Source organism: Hippocampus comes, unplaced genomic scaffold (assembly GCF_001891065.2).
Source record: "Hippocampus comes isolate QL1 unplaced genomic scaffold, H_comes_QL1_v1.1 scaffold22, whole genome shotgun sequence".
NCBI lineage: Eukaryota > Metazoa > Chordata > Actinopteri > Syngnathiformes > Syngnathidae > Hippocampus > Hippocampus comes.
In genome coordinates, this window is record NW_017806175.1 from 7,413,280 (window position 1) to 7,440,567 (window position 27,288).

The window sequence follows — 27,288 nt, forward strand, 5'->3', positions numbered from 1 at the left end:
CAAAAAAAGAGACTGTGTTTAAGATGTTTAATGCGGCTTGGGTGCGAGGAGGAACCATTGTGTTGGCGTGTAGCGCTGCCAAACTCTCCCCCTCTTGAACCCGTCGCCACAGCAACGGGCACATGCTGCTCTAAGCGCCCATCCACCGCCCGACGGCATCGGTGTGATGATGTTCAAGGCGCTCAAGTATTGCCTTTTATGTCATGTTACGCCGCCATAATTGTGCATTTGTTTTATTTTTAAATTGGTGATTTTGCAAGATTATTGCGCTGGAATATGTGACAGAGTGGACAATAACAGGGTGGACGTTTCTGGGCCCTGGGTGCATGTAACGAACACATGATGGATAGCATGGATAGGTCATGATTCATCTAGTCAGCTGACTGTTGAACAAAGTACTTGGAATACCCGAAAGGGTTCTCGATCAATTCTTATATTTGTACATACACCTTTGTATGGTAAAAATCAATAAATAAATGGTGTTTCTGTGAGGCCCAGTATTAAATGGCACGAGGACCGGTAGTTGGGAAGCCCTGCGGTGCAGTCACAAAACGGGGCTGATCTCAAATCTAAAATGGGGCTTGGCTGCTATCTGTGGGCGTTTGTGCCTCATTACTGCTCTTCACAAGATTAAAATTCACATGCGAGAAGTATCAGACTCTCCTCCACCCTTCCCCGTAAAAAATGTAAATGACGTGAAAAGACGTCTTTGGTACTGAGTGAGTCAGTCATGTTTCGACGAATGCTGGCATCCCGCATTACACTGAAGGAAAGGGAACTAGAGTGTTTACAGATGCAAGTGAGGCATTCTGGGACTTGCTTTCCCGTTTGGGGGTGTGAAGTCGCATATGGGCCATGTCACGTGTCAAATTCGACCACATGAAAAATAACAATGGAGGAAGCGGCCAGAGTTGCATTTTCAAGTTGGAAACACAATCACTGTTTTGAGTTTGTGTCAGCTAAAGAATATATTAAGGTTCGTGGCACATTCTGTGCTGTTAACAAAGTGTTATTTAGCTTCAAAAACACTACCAGTGTGTCAAAAAAAGAAACATATGGGGACATCCATAAATTTGATTATTTATCAAGTGTATTCCATCACTCTGCTCCATTTCCTGTGATCCTGACGAGGGCACCAAAGGCGCTTCCTCGTCATAATGACACAAGTTCTTCCACAGATCGGGTGGTCAAACATGGGAGCGGCGTAGACACGGCAAGTGGGAGTACATCAGGTGGCGTATCGTCACAGGAAAGTACCTGGAGTGGTGGTGGGGACAAGCAAGATGGCGACCTCTCGGTGGTGATGGCTTTCGGTTTGGGAGGGTGAAGGTGTCTATGGTGTCTCCTGCTTGTGTGATCTTGGTTTTACCAAAGTAGGGTGCGGTGGTCTTTGGGCTGGCTGGAACGGCAGCGGCGGGAGGTGCATTTGGTCGCGGGGATTTACTCGACGTAATCCACCTCATAAATAGCACCGCTGTTGTGTGGCCGTGATGGAAATCATTAACGCACGCAACGGAACGACATACAACTGCCGCGTGCATCATCTGCTATAGTTCGCGAAACAAATATGATTTTTTTTTTTTGTAATAAAATTGAATAAATATTCTTAGTGTGGTCACAAAAGATATTTTTAATTGTAAAAGTAAATGCAAAAATGTGCGAATTCTCTGTTTAAATCAGTAAAATCATTATTTGAATAGAATAACTAATTTAGTAATTGCTCAGTATTTTTTTTTTTTTGGATCAAACTATTGTTATTATGATCATCAAATCCGTACAGTGATATAGTCAGTAGTTGCTTGTTTACAAATTTTTTTTTTTTTTGGGTCTTATACAGTATTACAAAGTGAATTTCGGTTCAACGTGGCTTCCGCCATTTTTGGGCCGCAGACAAAATAGGACGTGAAATGAGGAATCGCGAATGGCTATGCTGAGACTGAGGGGGGCTGGGGGTGCGGACTAGCGGAAGTCATGTAGCACCCTCTTACATAAGCGCGCGCGCGCGCGTGTGTATGTGTATGTGTATGTGTGTGTGTGTGTGTGTGTGTGTCTTATCTCCCCCTGAGGGGCCCGTGCAGTTGTCTTTTGTACCTTCTATGACCCTTCACACTCTGAGATCCTGTGTTTGCGTTACTGAATACCGCCTCCCGCCCCCCACCCGATTAAGAAAATTCAGCCCCCGAAGCCAGTTCCACTTAGCTGTATAGAATTTGGTCAGCATGTCAATCACGAGTAAACACGGGGGGGGGGGGGGACGTCAAGAAGTCATAATATTAAAAGCAAAGTCTGCCATTTTGATTTTCAGCGGCTAAACTGCAATAGCCCAATGCTACTAGGTCAGATCTTGACCAAACGCCCCCCCCCCACCCTCTCACGAGTGAAAACAATTCAGCCCCCGAAGCCAGTTTCAAGTAGCAACATGACCTTCGATAGGCATGTCTATCATGACTAGACCCACAAAAAAGTCTCCAAGCAATGCTTGAAAGAACTGCCATTTTGTTTTGAAGCTAATAGCTCAACAGAGGTATTGACCGAACCCCGGGCCCCTCCTCCCCCCGCAACATTTTTGAAATACACCCCTAAAGCCAGTTTCAAGTAGCAACATGAAATTCAGTGGGCAAGTTGATCATGAGTACAGCTACTGTACAAAAACTGTCTCAAAAAGCCATGCCTGAAAAAAAACAAAAACAAAGGAAGGCAGCCATTTTGGTTCAAAGCGGCCCTCTTCGGGTCATTCATCTAAAATGGCTGTTTCAAACCAACATGGCAGTCTCGCTGTTGAATTCCAGGCCTTTGAGACATTGTGCACTATCTTGATAGTCATAATTAAATGTTCTTGTGATGATGACAGACGATAGTGAGTGATTGTTTCTCATAGGAGGATTTATGAATATCTTTTTTTTTTTCTTTCGAGTGGCTGCCCGAGGAAAATTAGAAGAAAAAGCCCCTTCATCCTCAAGTGATATTGATTGTGTGGTTGTCATGGAAACCTCTAAAAGCAACTGCACAAATTTCCGACTGTTCATTGTTTGCAAAAGTTCATAGAAGGCTGCACTTGTCTGCTTCGGATCGCGTCCAAAGAGGAGATTAGAGCTGACTGCTTCCCAGCTTATGTGAATTAAAAGTACCCCTCTTGAAAATCCTGCTTGAGACAATTTTAATCCCCCCGTGCTGTAAGAGACACCATAGGGGGAATTATTTATGCCCGTGAGTGTTTGACATATGGGTATGTTTGTTTCTTTGTTAGTTTTTTCTACAAAGTACTTATTGCTAGTGTTGTAACCAAGTTTTTTTGTTTGTTTATTATGAATATTACCCCCCTCCCCACCTGATTAAGAAAATTCAGCCCCGAAGCCTGTTCCACTTAACTACATGGAATATGGACAGCATGTCAATCACGAGTAAAGACAGAAAAAAAGTCATAATAACAAACACAAAATCTGCCATTTGGATTTTAAGAGGCTAAAAAATTGTAATAGCTCAACGCTACAAAAACCCCATGAGTGAACAAAAATTAAGCGTGACATATTTTTTGGGGTCAGGGTCTGGGGGCATGGAACGGATTAATGATATTTCAATTCATTTCAATGTGGATTTTTTTTTTTTAAATACACTCAAGTACATTGACTTGCCTGAACTTCCTTCCAGTGTTGCTTTCAAATTCTGCAAATCTTGTTTTGGGTTTGTCAGCCGCAGCAGCAGGTCTGTGTTGATGAAACAGGATGTTGTGGCTTTTTTTTTTTTTTTTTAAATCATGGCACACTCGGGCGAACATACAGCATAAATGTCCAAAATGAGACATTGTGAGGTGATGATTTTGTATTTCCGTGTTGCAGGGTGGGAGTGGATCCAGATCAAGACCCACAGCCTTGTGCAGACACCTTCCAGGTCCTACAAGGGGTGAGGGGGATATTGCTATAAACTTCTTGTTATTATAACACAGCCATCATATTTTTATGTATTTATGTATAAAATGACTAATTGGGTAAGACAGTGTGACATTTAACCTGAATGCACTGACTGCATTCAGCCTACAAACAATGCCAACACACTTAATTTGGCTAATATTGTGGGTTTTTTGTTTGTTTTGTTTTTTTTACCAATTAAAATAACTATGAATTAAAATTATATTCCAGACAATACATTTTGATTTGAATAATATTTCTATTTCATATTTGACCATAAAAAAAAAAAAAAAAAAAACATTTCTTTTTCAGAAAATATCATAGGTAGTAGTAGTAATTCCATGACAGGTCCCCTTTAATATAATTTATTTGTAACAATTTTTTTTAATCTCTATTTCAATTTGTAAAACATATACGGATATATATATATCCCGTTTGTCTCTTACGCATGCTAACGCTTTTACTTCTGCTTCTGCAATTGAAGAGAGGAAGAAAACTTGAAAATAGTTCAGTCTGTCAAATCCCAAAATGGAGGCCAGGTCCTGAAAGAGACAAGACCCCTTTAATTTTTTCACCACTCAGACTATAATTTGAGCATCAAACATCAAATCCCATGCTGCAATATTACTCATTGTTTGGTTTGTATTACTCGCAATGCAGTGATTTTTTTTTTTTTTTTTAACCTTTACACTATGCAGGATGTCCCCCGGGCTGAAGGGCAGAGCAAAACCAAACAAGAGAGTGCCTGGCTCTTCAGGATGTGGTACACCTTCGATCACAAGTATCCTTTTTTTGTGTGTGTGTGTGTATGGAAATAATGGGAATAGTATTGGCTTACCTTCACCAGAATCCCATGTTGCATTGTGGCAGGAATGAAAGAAGCATGCGAAACCAGCAATACTCCAAAATAATACGATGATTCCCCCCCAAAAATAAATAAAATAAATTGTGCAGTCGCACAGAATTAGGCTGTTGTAATGTTTCCCTGCCACCATGAGGAATTTGCTGCCTACCACAAAGAAAAAGGAAGTCAGCAGGAAGAAAAACTTCAAAAACGACTTCCAACACTTTTGATTTTGTCAGGGTAAGATTTTTACCTTAACGGCCGTTCAGCTACTTGAAACCCATCCTGACGCACAGCGGCCCCCCGCTCGCTTCCACGCTGCCCGGCTACTGCGGACCCCTGGCCAGCTGCCTGACCAGCCCTCGCGCCTACGAGGTCAGTCAACAGCTACTTTTACTTTTGGGGTACGGAGGCTTGTTTGCACCTAAATGAAATAAAACAGTAAGTACAAAGGTAATTAAATTGCTCATTAAAACATCAATAAGACAAGCTAACATCTAGGGGGTCACTTGTTTCTAGGCAGACTTTGTGTGGCACAATCCAGTGTGCACAAGTTGTAGTCATTTTTTTCATACACGCATCTGGCAACTCTGGGCAGGACTGTGTTCCTCCAAAGGAGCGGCTTTAAGAACACCAAATCGGTCACCCCCACTCATTAACCAGCGACCTGTTCCTTTAGCTTTGTGGCATTGCGACGAAATTAGCATGTTAGCGTCACATGACGGGAATTTTAATAAACAATTTTATTGTTTATTATCATCAAACAACACCGTGACTTTGGAATGCCACCAAACAATGTTTTCCACGATAGCTTGCAGCTGATGCTAGGATACAAACGAGGTTTAATACGTCAACAATATAACAAAAGCACATTCGAGGCTAAATGCCATTCCCCTTTCAGCCTCGGAAAGTCTCCCCTCGGGGACACTGAAGCTTTTCCACTTGGGAGAATCGAAACGTTGTCCTGGTGTTCCCGCCTCCTGCCAGCAAATGCGTACAAAGGAGAAAATGAATGGTCAAAAAGCCTTTTTATTTGCATTGCGTGGGCACAAAGAGCCTTTTTTTCCCCCCCTGCATCTCTGCCCTACCCTCAATGATCATCAGTGTTCAAAGACGCTGTGCTTCGAATCTTATGAAAATAGTTCTCCTCACAGGTTACTAAACCGACAAATGTATATATCTACTTCTGCAAAATTCAGTTTTTCACAGTTGTAGTGCGCACACACACACACAAAACTGCCGTACATTTGCATTTAGGCTGCTGCTTCCCTTGCCAGTGTGTTGGCGACGCAAACGCCCCGTCCGCGCATGTGTTCCAGTGTCCCGCTGTGCCCCGCGGCCCGCTATTGATCGTCAGCCATCAATGAGAGTGTGAAACCTCACGCCCCAACTCAGTCAGGAAATGCCTGAATGAGCGTCATCGCCGTGTGGCCTTCAGATGCACTTTTACATGAAGTAGACTGGAGTGTTGCTCAGTAGGGCGGGGACCTCCACCAAGGCCCACGTGTTAAGAAGAGTAAATGTGTTAGTCCAGCTGTTTGTTAGTTAGCAGGATACTTCTCGGTGAAAGGAGAATACCTCCAGGCTGAAGACTCTTACATCAGTGTAAAAAATGCCCAGTTTTATTTCCTGTACTAAAAGGAAAATAAATTGGTGGTTTTGTACTTTCCTAAAAACGGGACAAAAGATTTCTGTGGCCCTTTCCAAAAAAGAAAACAATACATTGGTTCTACACTTTCCGAAAAATGGTTCTACACTTTCCGAAAAAGAAGAAAAAATGTTGGAAGACAAACTGTTGTTGTTCCATTTTGCTCAAAAGAAAGCTAAGTATTGCTGTCCCACTTTTCAAAAAAAATAAGACAATCCATTGGCGTCACCTGTTGCTAAAATGAAGACAAGCTATTGGTGTTGCACATTCTGAAAAAGAAGACAACCTATCGCGGTTGCAATTTCCTAAAAACGAGACAAACAATTTCTGTGGCCCTTTCCAAAAAAGAAAGCAATGTATTGGTTTTGCACTTGAATGAATGTTCCCAAAAGGAAAACAAACTATTGTTGTTGTATTTTGCTAAAAAGAAGGACAACTATTTCTATCCCACTTTTCAAAAAAAGAAGACAACCCATTGGTGTCATCTGTTGCTAAAAAGAAGACAATCTATCGGTGTTACACAATCTAAAAAAGAAGACAAACTCTTGGTATCACACATTCCTAAAAAGAAGACAAACTATTGCGGTTGCGCTTTCCTTAAATCAAACAATCCCATCCCACGTTCAAGTTCCTCCCCTGGATCTCCTTTTCCAGAACCAGGAGCAGCTGAGAGACCCCGACCGCTCCGACGGCGACCTCTCCTTCACGTTCGGCGACGCGGCCATCGCCACCAACGGGCTATCGGGTGACGGCTGCGGCGGCACGACGGGGTGGAACTCCAACGGAAAACGCGGCGGCAGCACATCCGAGGAAGCTCTGGAGCGAGAGCTGGACTCCCGAGAGCAGGAGCTGCTGAGCCGAGGCACCCGCTTGGTTTTCCCCATCGAGGATCCCATCTGATACGCACTCCATTTGACTCCCTGGATATGTTTGATTTTTCTCCCATCAGCCAAATTACAGCATATATTAAAACACTATTCACATTTATGACCTCCGCCAAGGAACTTGTTTTCCATCATCAGTGTTGGGTTTCCCCGGAATGTGACCGATTTAACGACTTCAACGCTGATCATTTTTGAAGGGTCTATTACCACCACCAAGGAGCTTGTCTTTTTCTCAAAACAAAAGACGAACCCAAAAGTGATGGGTTCGTCTTTGGTTTGTTTGTTTGCAACTTTACCGGATACGTCGTCTGTCCAACGTGGCCATGTCTGAGGGACCTCTAGCTAAAAATTGATACGATGAAAGATTATGACTATTAATAATTATTGACTCCACCAAGGAGATTGTATTGTCATCACACATTGTATTGTCATCAGCAGTGTGGGCTAGTCTTTTTTTTTTTTTTTCCAACGAGGCCTGGGCATAGCTCTGTAATTTCGCAACTTTAACGATTCTTGATTATTATTTATTACCTATGCCAAGTGGGTGGCCCGGCGGTCCAGTGGTTAGTGCGTCGACCTCACAGTGCAGAGGTACTGGGTTCAATTCCAGCTCCGGCCTCCCTGTGTGGAGTTTGTTGTTCTCCCCGGGCCTGCGTGGGTTTTCTCTGGGTACTCTGGTTTCCTCCCACATTCCAAAAACGTGCATGGCAGGCTGATTGGACACTCTAAATTGTCCATAGGTGCAAGTGTGAGTGCCCTGCGATTGGCTGGCAACCAGTTCAGGGTGTCCCCCGCCTACTGCCCGAAGATGGCTGGGATAGGCTCCAGCAACCCCCGCGGCCCTTGTGAGGGTAAGCGGATTGGAAAATGGATGGATGGATGCATGGACCTCTGCCAAGGAGCCAATCTTTTCTTCATCAACATTGTCATTTTTTTTTTTTTTTATCTCCTGGATATTTTATTTTCATCCAATAGGACCAAGTATGACTTGACATACAATGGGTCCAACATTTAGCATTTTTGTTAGCATCCATTACCTCTCGTCAAGGTGATATATATATTTTTTTCATCAGTGGCCAAATATAAAGTCATTTAAGACAATAATTCAGTAGATGAAAGATTATTTTTATGAATATGATTCCTGCCAAGGAGATTTTTATTCCAACATCAGCCTTGAGATAGTCTTGGAGTTTGTTTTCAATTCTTACTTTTTTCTTTTTGTCCAAGTTGGCCAAAGATGACCTCCGTCCGTCATTTTGCAATTTCAAAATAGTGTTCCCATTCACCTTCCATCAAGGAGCTTGTATTTCCCTCATTGGCGCTGGGTTGACCTGTCTTTTTTTTTTCCAACAGGTCAAAATCAACTTGTCATGTTCGTGTAATTTAATTATTGTTCTTAACATTTATTACCTCCGCTATGGAGCCAGTTTTTTTTTTTTTTTTAATCATCAACACTGGGTCATCTTTATAATTCTTGCTTCTTTTCAACTTGCTGCCAATCTTTTTTTTTTCCATCCAACGCCACCACATATGACTTGATATATTTTTGTATATGATTAACTTGGACACTGATTGATTTTAGCATTCATTACCTTCACCGCAGAGTTTGTGTGTCCACCAGCATCTTTTTTTTTTTCCTGAGTAAATTCCTGTACACTTTTGTGTCCCATGTGGCCAAATACGACATAACCCAAGACAATAATTCAGCAAACGAAAGATTATTAACATAGATGACATCCGCGAAGAAACTTCTTCATTTGCAACTTACTCCTGGATACTTTTTTTGTCCAATGTGATCAATTATAACTTTTACCTAAGACCATATTTCATCTTATACTTCCGCCATGAAGTGGAATCACCATTCATTTAAAAAAAAAAGTTTCTTCTTACTATTATTATTTCATGTGATTGGAATAAACCGTGCCAAAGTGGAACCGTTAGGTCAAACGTAATCCATTCTGTGATAAAACTAAAATACAGTAAAACTACTACTTTGTTTTCCCACATAAATACAATTGAGAAGAGTGATACTGGTACCTAGTGTGTTTTTATTGATATTGCTGGATGAATATGAGTTAGTGTAGCAAATAATATATCCTAGTGTAAATACCATTGACTTTCAAAATGCTTCTGCGGTGGTGTAGCAAGGAAAAAAAAAGCCAAAAAACACTGGTGTAGTGTTCGACTTTAAAGGTTTTACTGTGTGTGTGTGTGTGTGTGTGTGTGTGGCTATCTCTCTCTCTATATCAAGGTTTCACTGTGTGTGTGCGTGCGTGCGTGCGTGCGTGCGTGTGCGCGCCTCTTCATTTGTGGAGATCACATAGACATGTTTTGCCAGTTGAAGATTGCAAATTTTGTTCTGACCGATCAATCCGAGTCATCTGATTGGTCAAAACTGTGGCTCTAAAAAAATGTTTACACCACGTTTAAAATGAAATAAAATACAAATGTACGAGTAGGCCTGAATGTAGCAAAAATAAGACAGAGGTTTAATTCCTAAAAAGTGTTTTCAATATTATTGTAAGCCAATAAAGTATAACATTATGCACATTTGCAATGTTAACACTGCATTTAAATCAAGGATTAAAAAAAAAAAAATCCCTTAAATGCCTCTTGATTCAATCGTAGCGTATTGCACATCAATGTTAAATACAAACTGCCCCTCAATAAATATTTCAATCCAAACTCTTAACCTTAAAGATTAAGCGCAAATGGATTGCACGTCAAAGTTAAATACAACCGAACTATTCTGAGGCAGTGATTCTTACCGTTACAACAGATGCAGTGACGGAGGCTCGTGCCACAGATTCTGAAGGAACTGTGCAGATTACATTGACACGGCAACACAGAGAATCTGAAAGCTGATTGGACAGCCCCCGCCCCAAAAAATAAAATCGACATACATGTACTGGAGGCATTGCCGCCGATAAAAACGCTTCCACGTGAGGGAAATAGACTGTTGCGGGAAAAAAATCCTCAAACAAATATCTTGCGAATGCAGGTCATTGTGTTGAAAGTTTTTGCTGACTGGTTAGTGGTTATCGTTGTCCAGATGTCTATGTAGGTGCACCGCCAGCTGCAGCGGGGGCCAAGAAAAGCAACGTCATAATAGAAATGGACCGTTTTGATACGTCTTATGACATGTTTTCATTCCCCCTTGAAAATCCAGTGTAATGAATCAAATATCTCTGCATGCAATCATATCCAGCAGGGCATGACAATAAATGGTGTCGAAAGCCCCGAAATTTAAGGCGGCTTCAGCCAATGGGAAGCCAAATGAATGTCACTTGTGGAAAAGATGTCAAAACGACGGTAGGGGGAAAAAAAGGAATCATATATTTGTACTTAAATGTGGATTTTGCTTGATTTGGTTTTCATATAATTATTTTCGTGCGAAATTGGGAGAAAATCCAATTGTAAAAGTCACAAAGGATAAAACTCTTTCATCATGTAATCAAACATCAACAGAAGGAACTTCAGAAGTAATTTCAGCCAAACAATATACAGTATAACAAGTTATATGGTAAAATTAATCATAAGCAGTAACATTAATTGAATAGAAGAGAATATTCTGAATAAAAATAATCATCGTAATATATATTATCTGTGTCATTCTCTTCGCGTTTGTGCAGTTCACAGATGCTAAAAACATTTCACTTCGGTATGGAACAGCTGCACCGTTTGTTAGGTGAGCTAAAACATAATTTTGGAAAAGAATGTAAATTTGGGGGTCTTAGAAAAATATATTTTGTACCGCACTTTGAATCGTTGGGCAAATCTTAGATCGCTTAAAAAACAACGTGACGCTGAGCTTTAACATCACAAGCCTTATTTTTACTGACGGATGAAGCGTTCCATTTTTTTTTAAAGGGTTGCAGGCAGCAGACTTGTGGAAAAATCATTTTGCCCAAATAACCCTTTATCCGGGCCAAATGTGGAAACGTGGATTTGCCCTAACATGACGTTATGTAGCAAGCATGAGAAACAAGCAAACAAAAAAGCTTCAATGTGATGAAGATGCATGAGAGGTTTCCGGTTACGTAACGCAACGCAGTTTGTGGCGGTGCGCTGCCGCTTAGTCAGGCGGTCTCGCTTGTTCCACATGCCCAGCGTGCAAATAATTGTCCAGAGCGCCGGCCAACTGTGACCGCTGTGTAGTCGATGTTTGACTGCAACGGTCTTTTCGGGACAAGGGAGCATTCCCAAGGGATTAAACTCACTTTTGCCACTCATTGTAAGCTAAAAAGTTTTTGGACTACATTTGTTGTACTCAACTCAAGTCGTTTGCGGTGTCGCCAAAGTGAAACCACAGCGATGTCCAAGGTTAAAAACAAACCATCCTGGTTTCAACGTATGTTACGAGTATGCGTGGGCTAACTGGAACCAAGATGGATTTTTTTTTTTTAGGCCGATGCCAATTCCGATGTTTGGCAGAACAAATTACGATAACCGATTATTGGACAATTAATGTTAAATATACATAAATGAATAAAATAGATTCTTTTTGGTTCCCTTAGCGGTTCGAAAAATAAAGATATGAATTACACTCAGGACTTTGGAATTTGTATATATTTATTTATTTTATTTTATTTTTTACAAAACTCAGTCCTTTAGTATTTGATGATCTTTACAACAGAGAGAAAAAATGGCAGACCTTTTGACTTTTTTGTGCAGGGAATGTTTGAATGTCATTATCTTTGTCTTTAATTGTCATGTTTGCTTGAAAGTCAAAGCAGGAAAATAATCATTTCATGAAAAACTCGTATCTCAAGGTATAGTGAGTAGGGAATGATTCTGAATCCAGTTGTTGCATTTGAATTATTCACTCATTCTCTCTTCCTTAGTTCCTTTAAAGATTTTTTCGGAACTATCTTGATCCACTGGATAAAAATCCCTGTGTAGTGGTTATCCATCTTCTGTAAATTTTTTTTTTTTGAAAAGCGTCATGATTGTAATTTTACAAGAACAAAAGCAATCATTTAGCAGTTGCCTTGGTTTTCACTCAGTGTTTATTGCGGTAACTTTAAACAGTTTAAAAGTTATTAATGTCGCTTACAAAGTATGACACAGAAAAAAAATCCAACTTCTGAAGTTGATCATCAAAACATCCATCATCTGGATGAACACTTTGACCATGTTTGGACCACAAAAAAGATTTGATATAAATAATCAGGATGAACGTTGCCAAGGGGTGGAAAATTCACAGTAAATTTCCATGGGAAGTTAAGCAGTGTAATTTGGCAAATACACCAAAATGGAAACGTTACGATTTGAGGGTAATTGATTGGAAATCATGTTCAGCATTTTGTTTTGCCGTAAGCAGATCTTGCCAACATGCGAGGACATCTCAGTAAATATATTTTCTCCGTTTCCTTCTGCGTGTCTGCCGCTCGGTTGAAAATCCAATTTGTATGGACACAGATACAAGCAGCTCTCCGGGTATTTGTGTGAGGAGATTGCAACATACTTCGACGGCGTATTACTAGTGTATACATTGCATGTCACAGAACATAAAATTTTATGGGTCTTGACACATCAGTCAAAATGGACTAAAACTCCGACCAATCAGAGGGTGGCTGCTCTGAAAACCCTTGGCATGGAATTATTAAGCGCCAATCTTCAATATTGTCAATTCTTGATCTATTCCCATTGATTCCCATCAATTCCCACGGAGAGTCTCGACTGTAACTTTAAAAATTGTGCAACCCTAATCAGTACCCCCCCCCCCAAAAAAAAAACAAGTCATTGGAAGGACAGGGGTGGAAAAAAAAGCCCCGCCCATGTGAGTGTTTTGTCAGTGTGGTGCTGCTGCAGCTGTCCAGATTCCTCCGGGGCTAAGAGGGGTTGGAATGAGGAGGAGGCAGGCGGGGGAGGGACAAGACTTCCTCACGCAGGCCTCTCAAAGCACACACAGTCTCCTTGAACTTCCAAGTTAGCGTAGTTAGCAGATCCACTTAACCCAGTCACGCCAAGGTGAGGCTCCGACCTTTTGGTGTCACCCTGAATCCACCCAACTTTTTACGGGGATTTAGAGTCAGGGCGTCGGGAGGATTAGTGTGCCTAAAAAGGGGCAGTGATGTGTCAAGCAGCCTCCAGACTACTGCTCAACAGGTAAAAGTGGGAAGAGGCGCCCCAGTATTTGAAGCATTCCAGCCTCGGTGACCCACTTTTTTTTATTTCTTCCTACTCCTTGTCAGGGTCTCGGTGTTCAGCTGGAAAAAAAAATAGCAGCCAGAGCGAAGCTCACCGCTCCCAGTCGGCCACGTTCCAGCAGGAGTCCCTGCTTTTGCCCTCATACTCGACTTGCAGGCCCTTGGAAGAAAAAACAAAAAAACGCATTAAAGCTGTGCGGATAAAGAAAATCACAGGAAGCTTCAAGTATGAACACAGAGCTGTATGTTTTTGTAATTTTATGTTAACTGTTCTGTAAAGTGATTTACAGCTGCATATAGAGGGCACTTTTTATTTTAAAAGAGAAAAATACCCACCCTTGGTTCACCAACAACTGTGCATAAGACAACAGAAGGCCCAATCTCCATCTTCTCCGCAATAATAATGTCATGCATGTATGCCTGATTTCTCCAAGGCTCTGCCTGTCCAAAGCTGCCGATGACATGCTGGTAACCCAGGGAGGTGTATAGCCTGTCACGGCCAGCCGCGGACAATGAAGCCCCTTCTCCAAGGCGCGAGCGAGAGGGCCTGGGCAACAGCCTCGACCGGCCGCGACGCCGACCCCCGGACGCCCATGCAGGCCGCGCAAACAATGAAGCCTTTATTGGAGTAAGGCAGAGCAAAATAGCCACCAGAGAAAAGAACTCAGATGGATTTGATTCCTAGTCAGTCATTTTAACCTGCCTCTGCCTTTCACGCAGAAACCTGTCAAAGCGGATGTCCCGCTTGGGGCATACAGTTTGCACTTTCACGCAGTGAGATGGTATTGTATAATCAGTGTCTGATACAACGTATGAATAGAGTGGAGCCTCGATTTAACGGACCAGGAACCAAGGGATCCGGGATTCAATGGATGGAAAATAGTCTTCAAGCTACTGAAAACGCCCATTCTAAAGTACGTATTTAAGGAGGAAGAGAAGTCTTTTATTTTTTAAACAATAATGTGTTCTACGCACCTCCACTTGTCTAAATATGTTATACTGATTTATTATTGCATTTGTGGAATATGAATTAAGCGGAAAAATCTAACCGTTCTATCCATCTTAGGGGGCGGCCATTTTGTCTTGTACATCCACTTCCTGTCGACTGAAATTGATGTCACAGTGTCAAAGGGCGCGGGTAACGACCATCAAAGCTCAGCTGTTTTCTGGGTTTGGTCATGTGACATTCACAAGCTGAGCCATAAGTCACTTGTGATGTCATTTTCAGTCGCCAGCATGTGTCACTACATCGCAAAATGGCCGCCGGATAAATGGACAGTTAGAGCAATTGTCTCACCTGTACGCCTTTCCTCATGTGGTTTTGTGCATGCCGTGTTTGGGGTATCCAAGCTGCCTCATAACCTCGCTGCAGTAAGCCTCCACCTGGTTGATTTGCTCCACGCTCAGCCTCTCCCTCCAGGCGTAGATGGCCTCCTTGGCGTCCCGAGACGAGATGAGGAAAGGCCGGTCCGATGAGTAACCGCGGCCATGGGTCATGTTGAGCGCGAAGCTTTCCAGCTCCGGCGATGTGGACAGGTTGGAAAAGCGGTAGAGCTTCTGCAGCTCCTCGGCCGGGTGCAATACCAGGTCCTCGTAGCGGACCCGCTGGTAGCGGCGGCGCACCCAGGGCGGCGCGTTGGTCACCAGCATCATGTCGCCCAGCCAGTTGTCGCAGATGAGCTCCATGGCGCCGGACACGTAGCTCTCGGCGCGGTTCATGCGGTTGTTGGGAACCAGTAGACGCTTGTACTTGTCGCTGTGCTTTTTGCTGCGCAAAACCTGGCGGAGCAGCACATATTTTGAACATGTCAACGGGGGTGGGTAGTGGGGCATATGGTAAAGCAGTGACTAATATTACAGCTGCTTACTGTGTGAAAATGTCTTTGTTTTCCAGCCAAAATGGTATAGAAACACCGAACCATAATGACTAATTAAACAAATTTGACCAAAAATGATTTGGGGGAAAATTACAAAGTACCCTTTTAGGTGCGATTAGTTACCATAATTTTTATACTTGCACAGAAGTTAAGCATGTCAAAAAAACTTTCCTTTCATTCTGAGTATTGGTTAACTTACTCTATGCAAAAAAATTGTCTGTCTGATTGTTTTTCCTCAGACATGGTGGTTTCTTAAATATCATATGGAGCTACAAGATGGGGCCGAGGGACTGATTTTTTTCTTCACTGATCATATTTGCGATGGACTACTGTCAAGTCATAATGAGCGTTTTGATTGCAAACTCCCCTTGTCATGTTTATCTATTTATTTTGCATCCGACAATAAATAGCTAACTTATTTTTCTACTCTTGAGTGAAAGTTAACCATGTCAAAAAAGAACTTCAATTTTGACATTTCACTTAACTTATTTTTACACTTGCACGACAATTGAAGTTGAAAAACATTTGTCTGTCCCTAATTTCTTGTTTTTCTTCTTCAGATCTAAACACAAATTTAAGGTCATAAGATGTTGCCAGCGATTGCAGCTTTTTGTTTTCATAGATACTATTTACCTACACTGTAAATAACACAACTTGTATTTTGAGGGGCTAAAGCAGTCATTTAAATTGGACCAACTTTAAAGTATAAATTATTGACATTTATGGTAACAATGTTAGTTATCAGAACAAAGCAAGCAAGCGTTTGTTCCAAAACGCAAACTCCCCCAAGAAAGATCACCTGGATGCTCTCCTTCACCAGTGCCTGCTTAGACTTGAGGCGAGAGTTGTGCACGGCTCGCGGGTCGCGGAAAAGCTGCACGATGTGCAAGTTGATGGCCGGGTCCTTCATGAGGGGCACCAAGGTGCTGAGATCCAGAACGCGCACGCCCTTGATGACCACCACCGGGTACTTCTTGCACTCCCGTTCCAGCTCGCGGATGTCCCGCTTGGGGCACTTGGCGCAGCGGTCCTCCTGCACCAGGCCGACGCGGTGACGCTGGTGGGCGTCGCAAAGGGGCTCGGAGCACACCACCTTGTTCATCTTCCATCCGAAGATGAAGGCTGTGGTGAGGTTCTGCGAGCCCGCGTACAGCTTGAGCACGGAGAAGTCGCAGCGGAACAGCGCGCTCAGCATGTCGCGCACGGCGCCCTGCAGGCTGCCCGCGTCGCCCGGGTAGAGGGCCTGCCAGATGTGCCACATGGGCTCGTACAGGTAGAACACGTCCGGATGCTGGTTGAACAGCTCGCCCAGGAACGACGAGCCGGTCCTCCAGGTGGCGTGCAGGTAGATGTGCGTGCGAGGCGCGCCGGGCCCGGGCGGCTCCGTGCCGTTAGCGCCGTCCACTTTGTAGCCGTGCTCCCACAGCAGCTCCACGGCATTCTTCAGGTCCGAGCACCGAGATTGCTGCTGCTGCTGCTGGAGCCCGTGCTTGGCGCGCTGTATCGAGCGCTCCCCGAAGTCGAACACATAAGGGATGAGCAAGAGCAAGCCCGTGTAGGCGAGGATCAGAATCAAGTATTTCTTCTGGATCCTCCTCTTCATCGCGCTGGCTTGCAAGCGCCGCGCTTTGGAGCTGCGCTCAAATTGTGCGTGCGCGAATCAAACCACTTGTGTGGCACGCTCAAATTCAGGGGGATGTGGCGAGAGGCGGGTCCAGTAAGTTGCTTAAATGAAGGCGGGGCCTATTTAGTGCTAAAAGTTGCTAAATGACGTTGTTGCTGTTTGTTGCTAAAAGCAGCTAATTGAAGGCAGGGTCGATCTGGTGCAAGGGTGTTTAAAAAATAGATGGAATTTAAAAAAAAGAATAATTCTAGTCAAACAAAATTAAATTAAGGCGGGGCTATTTGCCTCAAATAGTTGCTCAATGACACCGCCCTTGCGTAAAATATATGCAAATAGCTCTACAGATTTATTATCATAACATTAAATTCGAGACATTGTTTTTATGTCTGTTTTCCAATAGAAGTGCTTGTGAATGTTTGCATGTTTGCATTGGGACCTGGACTTTCGAGCGACAAATAACTGTAGTTATTTGTCTCTATGGCATAAAGACAAATAACTACAGTGGGCAGCTCTGCCACATTCAAAATGGTGGGGATGATGACGTATCCCAGCAACAGGCCATCCCGCTTAAGGCAAGGAAAACACACACATTTAAATGACAGACAACCAAATAGGAATGTGCAATTATTTCGTGGCAATGCGGTTGTTTATTGAAAGAGAAATGTGAGCAATAAATTGAACAAGACCACACACTTTCGATTTTTTGTCGTTAGCTCGTAATGCATTGTGGGAAATGCGATTAAAAACACACCGATGCAGATTTTTAATTCCTATTAATTTTTGGATTTTCTTGTCACTTAAAATTTGATCCAATTTAAATCAACAATACACTTTATGTTACAGAAATAAAATACATAATAGCGTTTTTGTTTTTTTGTTTTTTTTCTTAGATTCGCGCATGCGCATAAGCCCTCTGCGAACAAAGGAAGATGTTGCTAAGTTAACCAGAGCTCCTCTGGCAACAGTCACAAATGGCGTTACCACAAATATTAGTGCCTCATTCTGTGTAGGGTAGTCCACCCCGTAGACACCTCGCCATATGTGACGCCGAGCTAAGCTATGGCTCACTGGAGCACTTTCGAGAAGGAGACGGAGAGGGAGACGAAGGAGCTGATCAGATGTGTGAGCGGACTGGACGACGAGGAGGAGCACAACTTCCAGCTGGCGCTCAAATTCGCTTGGTCCAATTTCAAGTAAGAAATGGCCGTGGTGAACCTCCTGCAGGGATAATATAACTAGATTAATTACACTTGGATATGCCTTCTTCTGAGTTCCTCTTATTTGTGGGATCCCCCAAGGAACAATTCTGGACGCCCTCGTGTTTACCAAAAACACTTGATGCCAACAAGTCTGATATGTGATGCTTCCAAAAAGTGTTTGACATTTTCTCTGTAAACGTCACAATGATTGCGACACGAGCAAAACAAGAAGCATTGGCTCCAATGTCCATCCTTGATTTTCAAGTCTTCATACTTTTCATTTGTTTAATCTTGCAATTGTCTCAAATGGTATTATTTTGTACGTTGACTGTTTGTAATGTCCACTTTGTAACTATGTTTTGAAAGATGCTGTATAAACATAGTACAGTTATTAGATACTTTTTTTTGTGCCACTAAGATGATTACCCCTGTTTTTTTTCCCTTTCAGGTTTCATCGTTTCCTAGACGTGGACAGCCACAAAGTGCAGCGCAGCATCAGTGGGTAAGTGTCTGTTTTGGTTCCAATTTCAAGTTTCGAATGACGATTGAGGCAGATATAAAAACAAATTGGATTTACGGTCCTTGGGTTTTCATAACACCCTTTTGCCCAAGTTTCCGTTTGACTTTTGAGATGAATTTTCATAGAAAATGTAGGTTTAACTACAAATTATATTTGTATTTTATTGGATATCTTCATACTTATTTATCAATGTGATGTTTTATTCTGGTTTGAGCTCTTAGTTTTGAGCCAAATATTAATATGAATTCATTGTTGTTTTTCGACACAGAATCTACGAAAAGCTCATGGTGCACTCGGAAGTGAGTAAGGCCGAAAGCTGGATGAGGCTGACTGATGAGTTCCTCAACTCGCCCCTAGCCAACACCACTGGAACGAAGGTACATACCCCTTTGCTACATTCTTCCAGAATTGCTTCTGTGTATTAACGATTGCGTGTGTATTTTACAGACTGACGTACACTACAGCGTACTGTCGCTGCTCCTCCTCTTATCAGGCTCCCCCTCCAACACAAACTTTACAGAAAGACCCCGGGTGAAAGAGGCCGGTGAGTGAGGAACATACTCTGAACCTGTTATATCGAGTTTTCTAAACGGTTGGTTTTTATGTTTTCTTTTTTTTTGTTTGTTTGTTGTTTTTTTGAACAGTATTCAGACAGACTTGTCTGAATTTAGGGTTGCGCACCTTCAGTGTGGTGCCACCTTGTGCCACAACATGCCGGGCAGTAGGGCTGAACAATTAATCAAATTTAAGTTGACATTGCAATATAGTAAAATACAATTTTCAAATTGCAAAGGCTGCAATTTCGGGGAAAACTGCTTCTTTTCAATAAAATGATATCTCCCGCCATCCACAGAACCAGAGGACAACTTTGACTGGGCGAAATACCTATGGGAGGGTGAAGACATAGACAATGGGCCATACCCTGATACTCCTGTGAGTATTACTCTAGAAGTTACTGACTTTGCTTTTTCTTTGAACTTTACGATGGCAAACGAGAAATTTGATGGCTACCATAAAATCAGAAATTGAACTCATCGGGGTATAGGAAACAATAAGATGCATCACCATTTGTGGTGGTAGACTATGTCAGGCTGCAGCGTGTGCCACGCATGCTCAAAAGTCACAGATGCTACAGTAGAAAGTGAGAATGGTGACCCCCAAGTGGATATAAATAAGAACTACACCTCACATGCACGTTATTGTGTTGAATAAAGCAAAGTCAGTTTTCTGTCTGATTCGTCGATCGAATAATTGGTGGCATACTTGATTCTTAATGTTTTAAATGCCTGCTCAATAAATTCACTTGAGCTGTTATTTCATGCTGGATGATCAGGAGTGGTCCGAGGAGGAGAGCGAGGGTGAAGACAGCCATCAGGCAATCAGCAGGGAAGACTCCGGGATCCAGTTGGACAAAACCCCCCAGGAGGACAAAGACCACGCCGGCAAGACGGTTTCGGTCCCGTGGACAGGTCGGAAACAATCGCAGCATCATGGTAGCTTGCCCTAAGAGCTTAATTTGTTCCCTGACCAAACTTGTAGCTGAATTTATTTCGGGTTCTAAGAACAAAAATCTTCATGATGATGTGCAATATGTGGGGAGAAAATAAATCTTTTTGAATCTGTTTTTTGGCAGTGGGTGAACCTGACGCCCGAGCCTGGCTGGAGCAACACGTGGTGACTCCGTACTGGGTGCCGCACGCCCCCCGTTTCGCCCACAGCCTCCATTTACACTCCAACTTGTTCAATGTCTGGTGAGACCCTTGCAAAGACACGAATATTACGGCATAGTCTACTAATTTTGTATCTGGGCAATTCATCAAATTCAAATCGATTTGGCATTGTCTTCGAATGTACCGATAACTTTCAAATCTCAAAGTCTGCAAATTGGGGAAAGACATGCTTCATTTCAGTCGATCGGTAGGCTTTCTTTTTTTTATATATGTATATTGTATTTCGCTTTTTTGGGGGCGCGGGGGGGTAAGTCACTTTTTTTCACGGTGAACATTTTTTAGACATCGTAAATATAATCTTGTAATATGGATTTGTTTATTCCTTTTTTTTTTTTAACCATATTGCAGGATTGCGGTGGGAAAAAAATGGCAATCGTTTTTCAAAATCGGCCAGCCCTAGTTAACTCATAAATTACTGAATAAAAGTCATACGTTTGTGATGTGCTACTGACCCATTTTCCTCAACAGGGACCAGCACTTGTATAACACGGATCCGCTGTATCTGCCCGAAGAAAAAGCTTTTGTGACTGAGACGCAAGTCATCCGCGAAACACTGTGGTGAGCTGCACGATCACATTTTTGACTTTGTAGGTTAACAACTGCACATTTACCGCTGTCGTTTTTGTTTCACTGAAGTGTCTCCAAAAGTAAATTACACTGTGCAACCATAGTAGTTAGTCAGCTTTCATTTTTAGACTGTGTTATCATAATTTTTGGTTTCCCAGGCTTCTATCAGGGGTTAAGAAACACTTCATATTCCAACATCACGATGGGAAAGTGTCGGTCAGGAATAACGTGGTGGTCACTCATCTCACCAGTGTAAGTGCAACCACACACACGGCCACAGTTTTATCCATAATAAAGTAATAATATACATAATAAACCCGACTTTTTGCTTTATTAGTTTGGTTTATTCGCATAAATTACACCCATGAGTCAAGATACCTCTGTATAAAAATGCCCCGTTTTGCCCCATTTGTCACAGAACTGCCTCCGTTCCGTGCTGGAGCATGTGGCCGCGTACGGCCAGGCGGTGTCCCGCCTGCAAAGATTCATCGACGAGGTGACGGGCCACAGTCCCGAGCTCGGTCCGGCCGGCGCTAAAAGGGGCTCCGAACCTCCGTTCAGGACTTACCAGGCTTTTGTGTGGGCTCTCAACAAGTACTTCACCAGCTTCAAAGAGGAGCTGGTCACCATCGAGAGAGGGCTCGTGTCCAAAGGCGAGTACCGTGGACTCCAGCTGAACAATTAATCGTTGTTGTATCGATTGTACGTCATGCAAAGTGGTTCTCCTCCAGATGAGACGGTGACGCTGTCCGCCGTGCTGGAGCGTCTCAGCCCGCACCTCGCGCAAATCAAAGTGCTGCACAAGGTTTTTTGCACCGGCATCGCCGAGGTGCCGCCCGAGACCCCAAATGTTGTGCGGGCCTCGCACTTGCTCAACACGCTCTACAAGGCCATCATCGAGTACGACAGCGTCGGGGAAGCTTCCGAGCAAACGGTGTGTGTTTTGTATTTTTTGTGCATCTCTGGGACACAAAAACACAAAATACAGAAAGTTTGCCACTTTTCTCCATTAGGTGGCTTTGCTGTTTTCACTCTGGACCGAGACGGTACGACCATATTTAGAGATAGTGGACGAATGGATCGTACACGGACACCTGTTCGATCCCGCCAAAGAGTTCATCATCCAAAGAAACAAGGACGTGGCGGTGAATCACAGGGACTTCTGGCACGCCACCTACACGCTGTACAGCATCTCCGAGACGGTGGAGAGCGAGATGAGCGACGCGGCCAGCGGCAGTTCCGGAGGGGACGGCGCAGCGGGTAACCGGCAGCTAACAATGGTGTCCTTCCTCAAGCCGGTCCTCAAACAGATCATCATGGCTGGAAAGTCCATGCAGCTCCTGAAGAACCTGGACCGCAATGAAGATGCTCAGCAGTCCTCGAGAGGTAAGTCAAGACTTTTTGTTCGAGATTCTAAATTGAACAGGAAGTTGGCCGTTTTGATTTTGAATCCGACCTTTCTCACGCTAGAAAGTAAGGAAAGAAAATTTGCCACGAACTCTTGTTTTATAGATTGACGCAAAATGAGGCGGACATGTACATGATAAGAGATGACCACAAAAAAAAAAACAAAACGGATAAAAACGTTTCATGGACCCGTGCTTAAAATGGAACAAGACACTTTTGGTTGAATCATTCATCGCGACTGTGAAAAATATGCTTTGTAACACAGATGCCGAGCGCAAGAGTTTATACACGCTGTTCCTGGAATCGGTGCAGTCACGTCTGCGCAGCCGGGACGCGTCTCCCTCTGGCGCCGTGACCGAGCAACAGGCCGGCAGGAAGAGCCTGATCCGGATGCAGTCGGTCATCGCGCAGCATCTCCAGATCGAAGATCTCCATGATCCGCTCCTGGCCATCAATTTTGCCAGGTCAGCCCCAGTAACAACATACCCTCACTTTACAAGTGTGTCCCCCGCCCCTTTTTTTTGTTTAGTTTTTTAAAGTTTTACAATATATGGAGACTCCCCTACTCAGGAATGTTCACCTCACGGGCATTTTGGCCATGCGAACACTTCCGACTTCATTAAAACGTTTTTTTTTTTCTTGCGTCAGGCTGTACTTGGAGCAGAGCGACTTCCATGAGTGCTTCTCCCGGGACGACTTTACAGTGGACCGCTCGTCACAGTCGGTCACCTGCCAGACGTTCGAGCTCACGCTGCGCTCCTGCCTCTACCCGCACATCCAGCGGCGCTACGTCGAGTGCTGCGGCAACCTCATGAAGACTCTGAAAAAAGACTACAAGTAATGGCCTTCTCGGACTGCATGAGGGTTTTTTTTTTTGTCGTTCATGACGGTCACGCTGTTAGACTACCAGATAAATATTGTGCTGTGTCTTGAGATGTCACCGACCAGACCCTGTGCAATCGTTGCGTGCTTTCGTCAAGATTCAGTCCATTTTCAGTCACGCCTGCTCCAGCCGTTACTGTTCATCTACACTCAGACTCGTAACAATGCTCCGATACTGCGACACTGATACCACTGCACTGTTTTATACATCGAGTACAAATTACACTCTGCAAAATGGATGATGTAGTCCTCTTGGGCGGCAACGAAGGCAACCGTCGTCCGGCAAGCACGTCTTGTTCTTCTCCTCCTTCACACCTTCTTTTTCTTCAGGCTGCTGGAGTACCTTCAGGCCATGAGGCACTACTTCCTGCTAGAGGCCGGCGACACCATGTACGACTTCTACACAGCCATCTTTGACAAGGTGCGCGAGAAGGAGAGCTGGCAGCAGCCGTCCTTCCTTAACGGCCAGCTGCAGGAAGCTGTCGGACAACGCCGCCCGGAGGACAGTAGCAGGTACTGCATGTGCGTGCCTGTATTTGTTTGAATGGATTCAGTAATTAATCTACAGCTTTCTTCCTTCGTAAGATTGTCAATCTTCTTGGAGACAATTGATCCTGGCCGGAAGAAACACCCTGTCAATAATGTTGAAGTGCTGACGCTCAGTTACAAGGTAGGTTTTTATTACGCTTGGTCATAAAAGAATGAAAAGATGAAGTCTTTTTGTACCGTCGTTTTTCCTCCTCCTCAGGTTCCGTGGCCCGTGGACATCGTCATCAGTTCCGAGTGCCAAAAAATTTACAATCAAGTGTTTCTGCTGTTGCTGCAGATCAAATGGGCCAAGTACAGCTTGGACACACTTCGATTCAGCGGTAGGCGTTCCCCCATCATGCTCAACTGGTGCATCAGCACCGGAAGTAATACGTTGTATTGAATTTTCAGAGCTTGCAGATTTCACACAGAAACTGGAGGGGGCGCCGGCCGACGATGCCAAGCAGAAAGAGCGACTGGTCAAGCAGCAGATTCACCGCATATGTTTGTTGCGTGTCAAACTCATGCACTTCGTCAACAGCCTTCACAATTACATCATGACCAGGGTGGGCCCAGACCTTTGTTAACACGCGTACTCGGACTGAAAAATGCCCCAATGTTCCTTTTTTTTTTTTTTTTTTTTTGCCAGTTACGAGCCACAGAAATGTTATTTTCCGTGACAAGCTCACTTTATATTTGCGTAATTGGAGCAGTTTAAGTCCTGTCAGCCGATGTGTTTTCACCGTTAATTGAACTAGGTTATGACAAACACACAAATACAAAATGAGAACACTCACAAGGAGCAGTTGGATTCCACGATTCGGACCAACCAGCCGATTCAACTCAAGGACACAGGAAACACACTAGGAGTACAAAGCAGTTTATTTTTAAAAATTTGTTTTCTCTCTTGGTCAGATTCTGCACAGCACCGGACTGGAGTTCCAGCACCAAGTGCAGGAAGCAAAGGACCTAGACCAGCTGATCAAGATCCATTACAGATACTTGGCAACCATTCATGACCGTTGCTTATTGAGGGAGAAGGTAATTAATACGGTCATGTATCCATAGTCATATTTTTTTGTACGGGACAGATTGTATGATGGTATGGTGTTACTCCTTCGTGCCGTAAACATATCCGTCCACTCTGTGAACAAATACAGTGCAGCTCAGCTTCTGACTAGGAGATGAGATGGCTTACTTTGTGTTTCTTGGTAGTCATTTAAACTTGGATCATTTGAAACAAAAAAAGTTGCATGATAATTAACTTTGCATTGTTAATTTCCTGGTGATGTTGCGTGTTCCTAAAAAGATGATGAACTGTTGATGTTAATAATAATAAGGAGAAGGTAATTAATACGGTCATGTATCCATAGTCATATTTTTTTGTACGGGACAGATCGTATGATGGTATGGTGCCGTAAACATATCCGTCCACTCCGTGAACAAATACAGTGCAGCTCAGCTTCTGACTAGGAGATGAGATGGCTTGCTTTGTGTTTCTTGGTAGTCATTTAAATTTGACTCATTTGAAACAAAAAAGTTGCATAATTAACTTTGCATTGTTAATTTCCTGGTGATGTTGCGTGTTCCTAAAAAGATGATACTTTGTGTTTCTTGGTAGTCATTTAAACTTGGATCATTTGAAACAAAAAAAGTTGCATGATAATTAACTTTGCATTGTTAATTTCCTGGTGATGTTGCGTGTTCCTAAAAAGATGATGAACTGTTGATGTTAATAATAATAATGTTGCACTTCTTTCAAAAGGAGACAAACAACTGTTTTGCTTTCCTAAAAAGAAGACAAACTCTTGATGTTGCACATCACTATAAAGACATCATACTAACTGTTGATGTTCATAATAATAATGTTGCACTTCTTTCAAAAGTTGACAAACAACTGCTTTGATTTCCTAAAAAGAAGACAAACTCCTAAGAAGACAAACTCTTGATGTTGCACATCACTATAAGCGATGTTGCGTGTTCCTAAAAAGATGATGAACTGTTGATGTTAATAATAATAATGTTGCACTTCTTTCAAAAGGAGACAAACAACTGTTTTGCTTTCCTAAAAAGAAGACAAACTCTTGATGTTGCACATCACTATAAAGACATCATACGATTGATGCCGGTCTTCCCGAAGGGCAAATAATCGATGTTGCACATTGCAGACAAATAAATGCTGTCGTGTGTTCCTAAAAATACTTTTTTTCGGTTAGCCAAAAATTTGTTTTGCGTTTACATAAAAGATAATCAAATCAGAGTTTTGTAGTTTTTGTTACCACAATGAGTATCAGTGTGAACACAACAGTGACATCAGCCATTTTCTCCTTCCTTCCTTCCTTTCTGTCTTTCTTCCAACTCCCCCCCCTCTCCCTCAGGTCAGTTTTGTTAAGGAAGCCATCATGAAGGTGCTCAACCTGGTCCTCATCTTCTCTGACCGATGGCAAGCCGGATTTGGAGCCTGGAAGTAAGAAGCGTTTGTCGAAAGATGTCACCTCAGAAAACACCATGAATTTATTCATGTATTTTTCCATAGGATTGAGTCCATTGCCAAAATGGAGTCCGATTTCAAAAATTGTCACATGTTCTTGGTGACCATCCTCAACAAGGCTGTGTGTCGTGGCTCTTTCCCTCATTGTAAGTCCAATCTTAATGCAGTTTTAATGTCTAATGGACAGTCGAGATGTGTGTGTGCATGTGTGTTTGATTTTTTTGTTGTTGTGGTTGTTGACAGTGGAGTCACTCGCCCTCTCGTTGATGGCGGGCTTCGAGCAGTGCTGATGAGGGGGCCGCAGTCCAACAGTGTGTTTTCTGAGAACTACAACTCATGTCACTGTACATATTTGAGCAAGACTTGTTTGGAAATGTCTCTTTAGCTGCTGTCAAGGTGACTGTTAATAATGTGTTGTTGTATAAAGCCCAATAAATCCTACTTAATACTGAAGATCTCATTTTGATAGCCTGTTTCACTGGCTCTGATACTTCAAACTTACTTCTGATACATTCTTTTTGTGATTTAATACTGAAGATCTCATTTTAATAACCTGTTTCACTGGCTCTGATACTTCAAACATACTTGTGATACATTGTTTTTGTGATACATTCTTCAGCATTTGTACTAAATGAATTGCATTTCATTATTCAGTCAACTGACCAAGGCAGAGTGTTGTTTTTTAAAAATTCTGTTTTAATTATATTTTAGAGCAACTTTCTTTGTAGTTTTATAAACGAAGCTAATTTAAGTTATTTTATTTTAAAGATTTTTCTATTTTATTACGTTCACGAAAATGCCAGTAAGCGTTTTAGGTTAAGAACTGAGTTACTCCCCGCCCCCCCCCCAAAAAAAAAACAAACAAACAAACACACCAACACAAATTAATAAATTAAAATCCATCCATTATCCGTGCCGCTAAATAAAATTACGTTCGAAAAAAAATCCGCGAGTGCCGAACCGCGAGTTTACGAGAGTCCAGTGTACATTCCTTTGGCTTCATCTTTCCTGGCTGGTTGGGGGAGGCACT

General features: G+C 42.9%; 3 protein-coding genes across 3 annotated transcripts in view; 2 read left to right on the forward strand and 1 right to left on the reverse strand.

Annotated features, from left to right (window-relative positions):
- slc9a7 (solute carrier family 9 member 7) overlaps positions 1-7,384 on the forward strand; it is a 20,207-nt gene extending 12,823 nt beyond the window's left edge. Inside the window, exons 13-16 of the mRNA XM_019896782.1 lie at positions 3,837-3,900; positions 4,604-4,686; positions 5,019-5,124; positions 7,052-7,384. Of these exons, the coding sequence (XP_019752341.1) occupies positions 3,837-3,900; positions 4,604-4,686; positions 5,019-5,124; positions 7,052-7,297 (499 nt within the window). The 3' untranslated portion in view covers positions 7,298-7,384. The remainder of the gene's footprint in view (positions 1-3,836; positions 3,901-4,603; positions 4,687-5,018; positions 5,125-7,051) is intronic.
- Positions 7,385-12,272: 4,888 nt separating this feature from the next.
- chst7 (carbohydrate (N-acetylglucosamine 6-O) sulfotransferase 7) lies at positions 12,273-16,967 on the reverse strand. The gene is made up of 3 exons (XM_019897070.1): positions 16,110-16,967; positions 14,731-15,212; positions 12,273-13,593 (listed from the first exon to the last, which is right to left on the reverse strand). Exons 1-2 carry the CDS (start codon positions 16,911-16,913, stop codon positions 14,745-14,747), a joined length of 1,272 nt encoding a protein of 423 aa, XP_019752629.1. The 5' UTR covers positions 16,914-16,967; the 3' UTR covers positions 12,273-13,593; positions 14,731-14,744.
- Positions 16,968-17,838: 871 nt separating this feature from the next.
- tubgcp5 (tubulin gamma complex component 5) lies at positions 17,839-26,718 on the forward strand. The gene is made up of 22 exons (XM_019897069.1): positions 17,839-18,127; positions 18,582-18,635; positions 18,922-19,030; positions 19,101-19,197; positions 19,507-19,586; positions 19,987-20,122; positions 20,287-20,404; positions 20,852-20,941; positions 21,109-21,202; positions 21,369-21,603; positions 21,682-21,884; positions 21,964-22,336; positions 22,623-22,821; positions 23,006-23,194; positions 23,570-23,752; positions 23,825-23,909; positions 23,988-24,108; positions 24,179-24,333; positions 24,683-24,808; positions 26,146-26,234; positions 26,304-26,404; positions 26,502-26,718. Exons 1-22 carry the CDS (start codon positions 17,994-17,996, stop codon positions 26,546-26,548), a joined length of 3,018 nt encoding a protein of 1,005 aa, XP_019752628.1. The 5' UTR covers positions 17,839-17,993; the 3' UTR covers positions 26,549-26,718.
- Positions 26,719-27,288: the final 570 nt, after the last annotated feature.

What these genes read in the sequence shown, in the direction of transcription:
- chst7 (XM_019897070.1), bottom strand. Translation starts at nt 16,913, where the DNA reads ATGAAGAGGAGGATCCAGAAGAAATACTTGATTCTGATCCTCGCCTAC. An exon ending in TGGTGAAGGAGAGCATCCAG is followed by an intron (nt 15,213 to 16,109) that starts GTGATCTTTCTT and finishes CTGCTCCGCCAG; the next exon opens with GTTTTGCGCAGCAAAAAGCA.
- tubgcp5 (XM_019897069.1), top strand. Translation starts at nt 17,994, where the DNA reads ATGGCTCACTGGAGCACTTTCGAGAAGGAGACGGAGAGGGAGACGAAG. An exon ending in CTGGCCATCAATTTTGCCAG is followed by an intron (nt 22,822 to 23,005) that starts GTCAGCCCCAGT and finishes TTCTTGCGTCAG; the next exon opens with GCTGTACTTGGAGCAGAGCG. An exon ending in ACTCTGAAAAAAGACTACAA is followed by an intron (nt 23,195 to 23,569) that starts GTAATGGCCTTC and finishes CTTTTTCTTCAG; the next exon opens with GCTGCTGGAGTACCTTCAGG.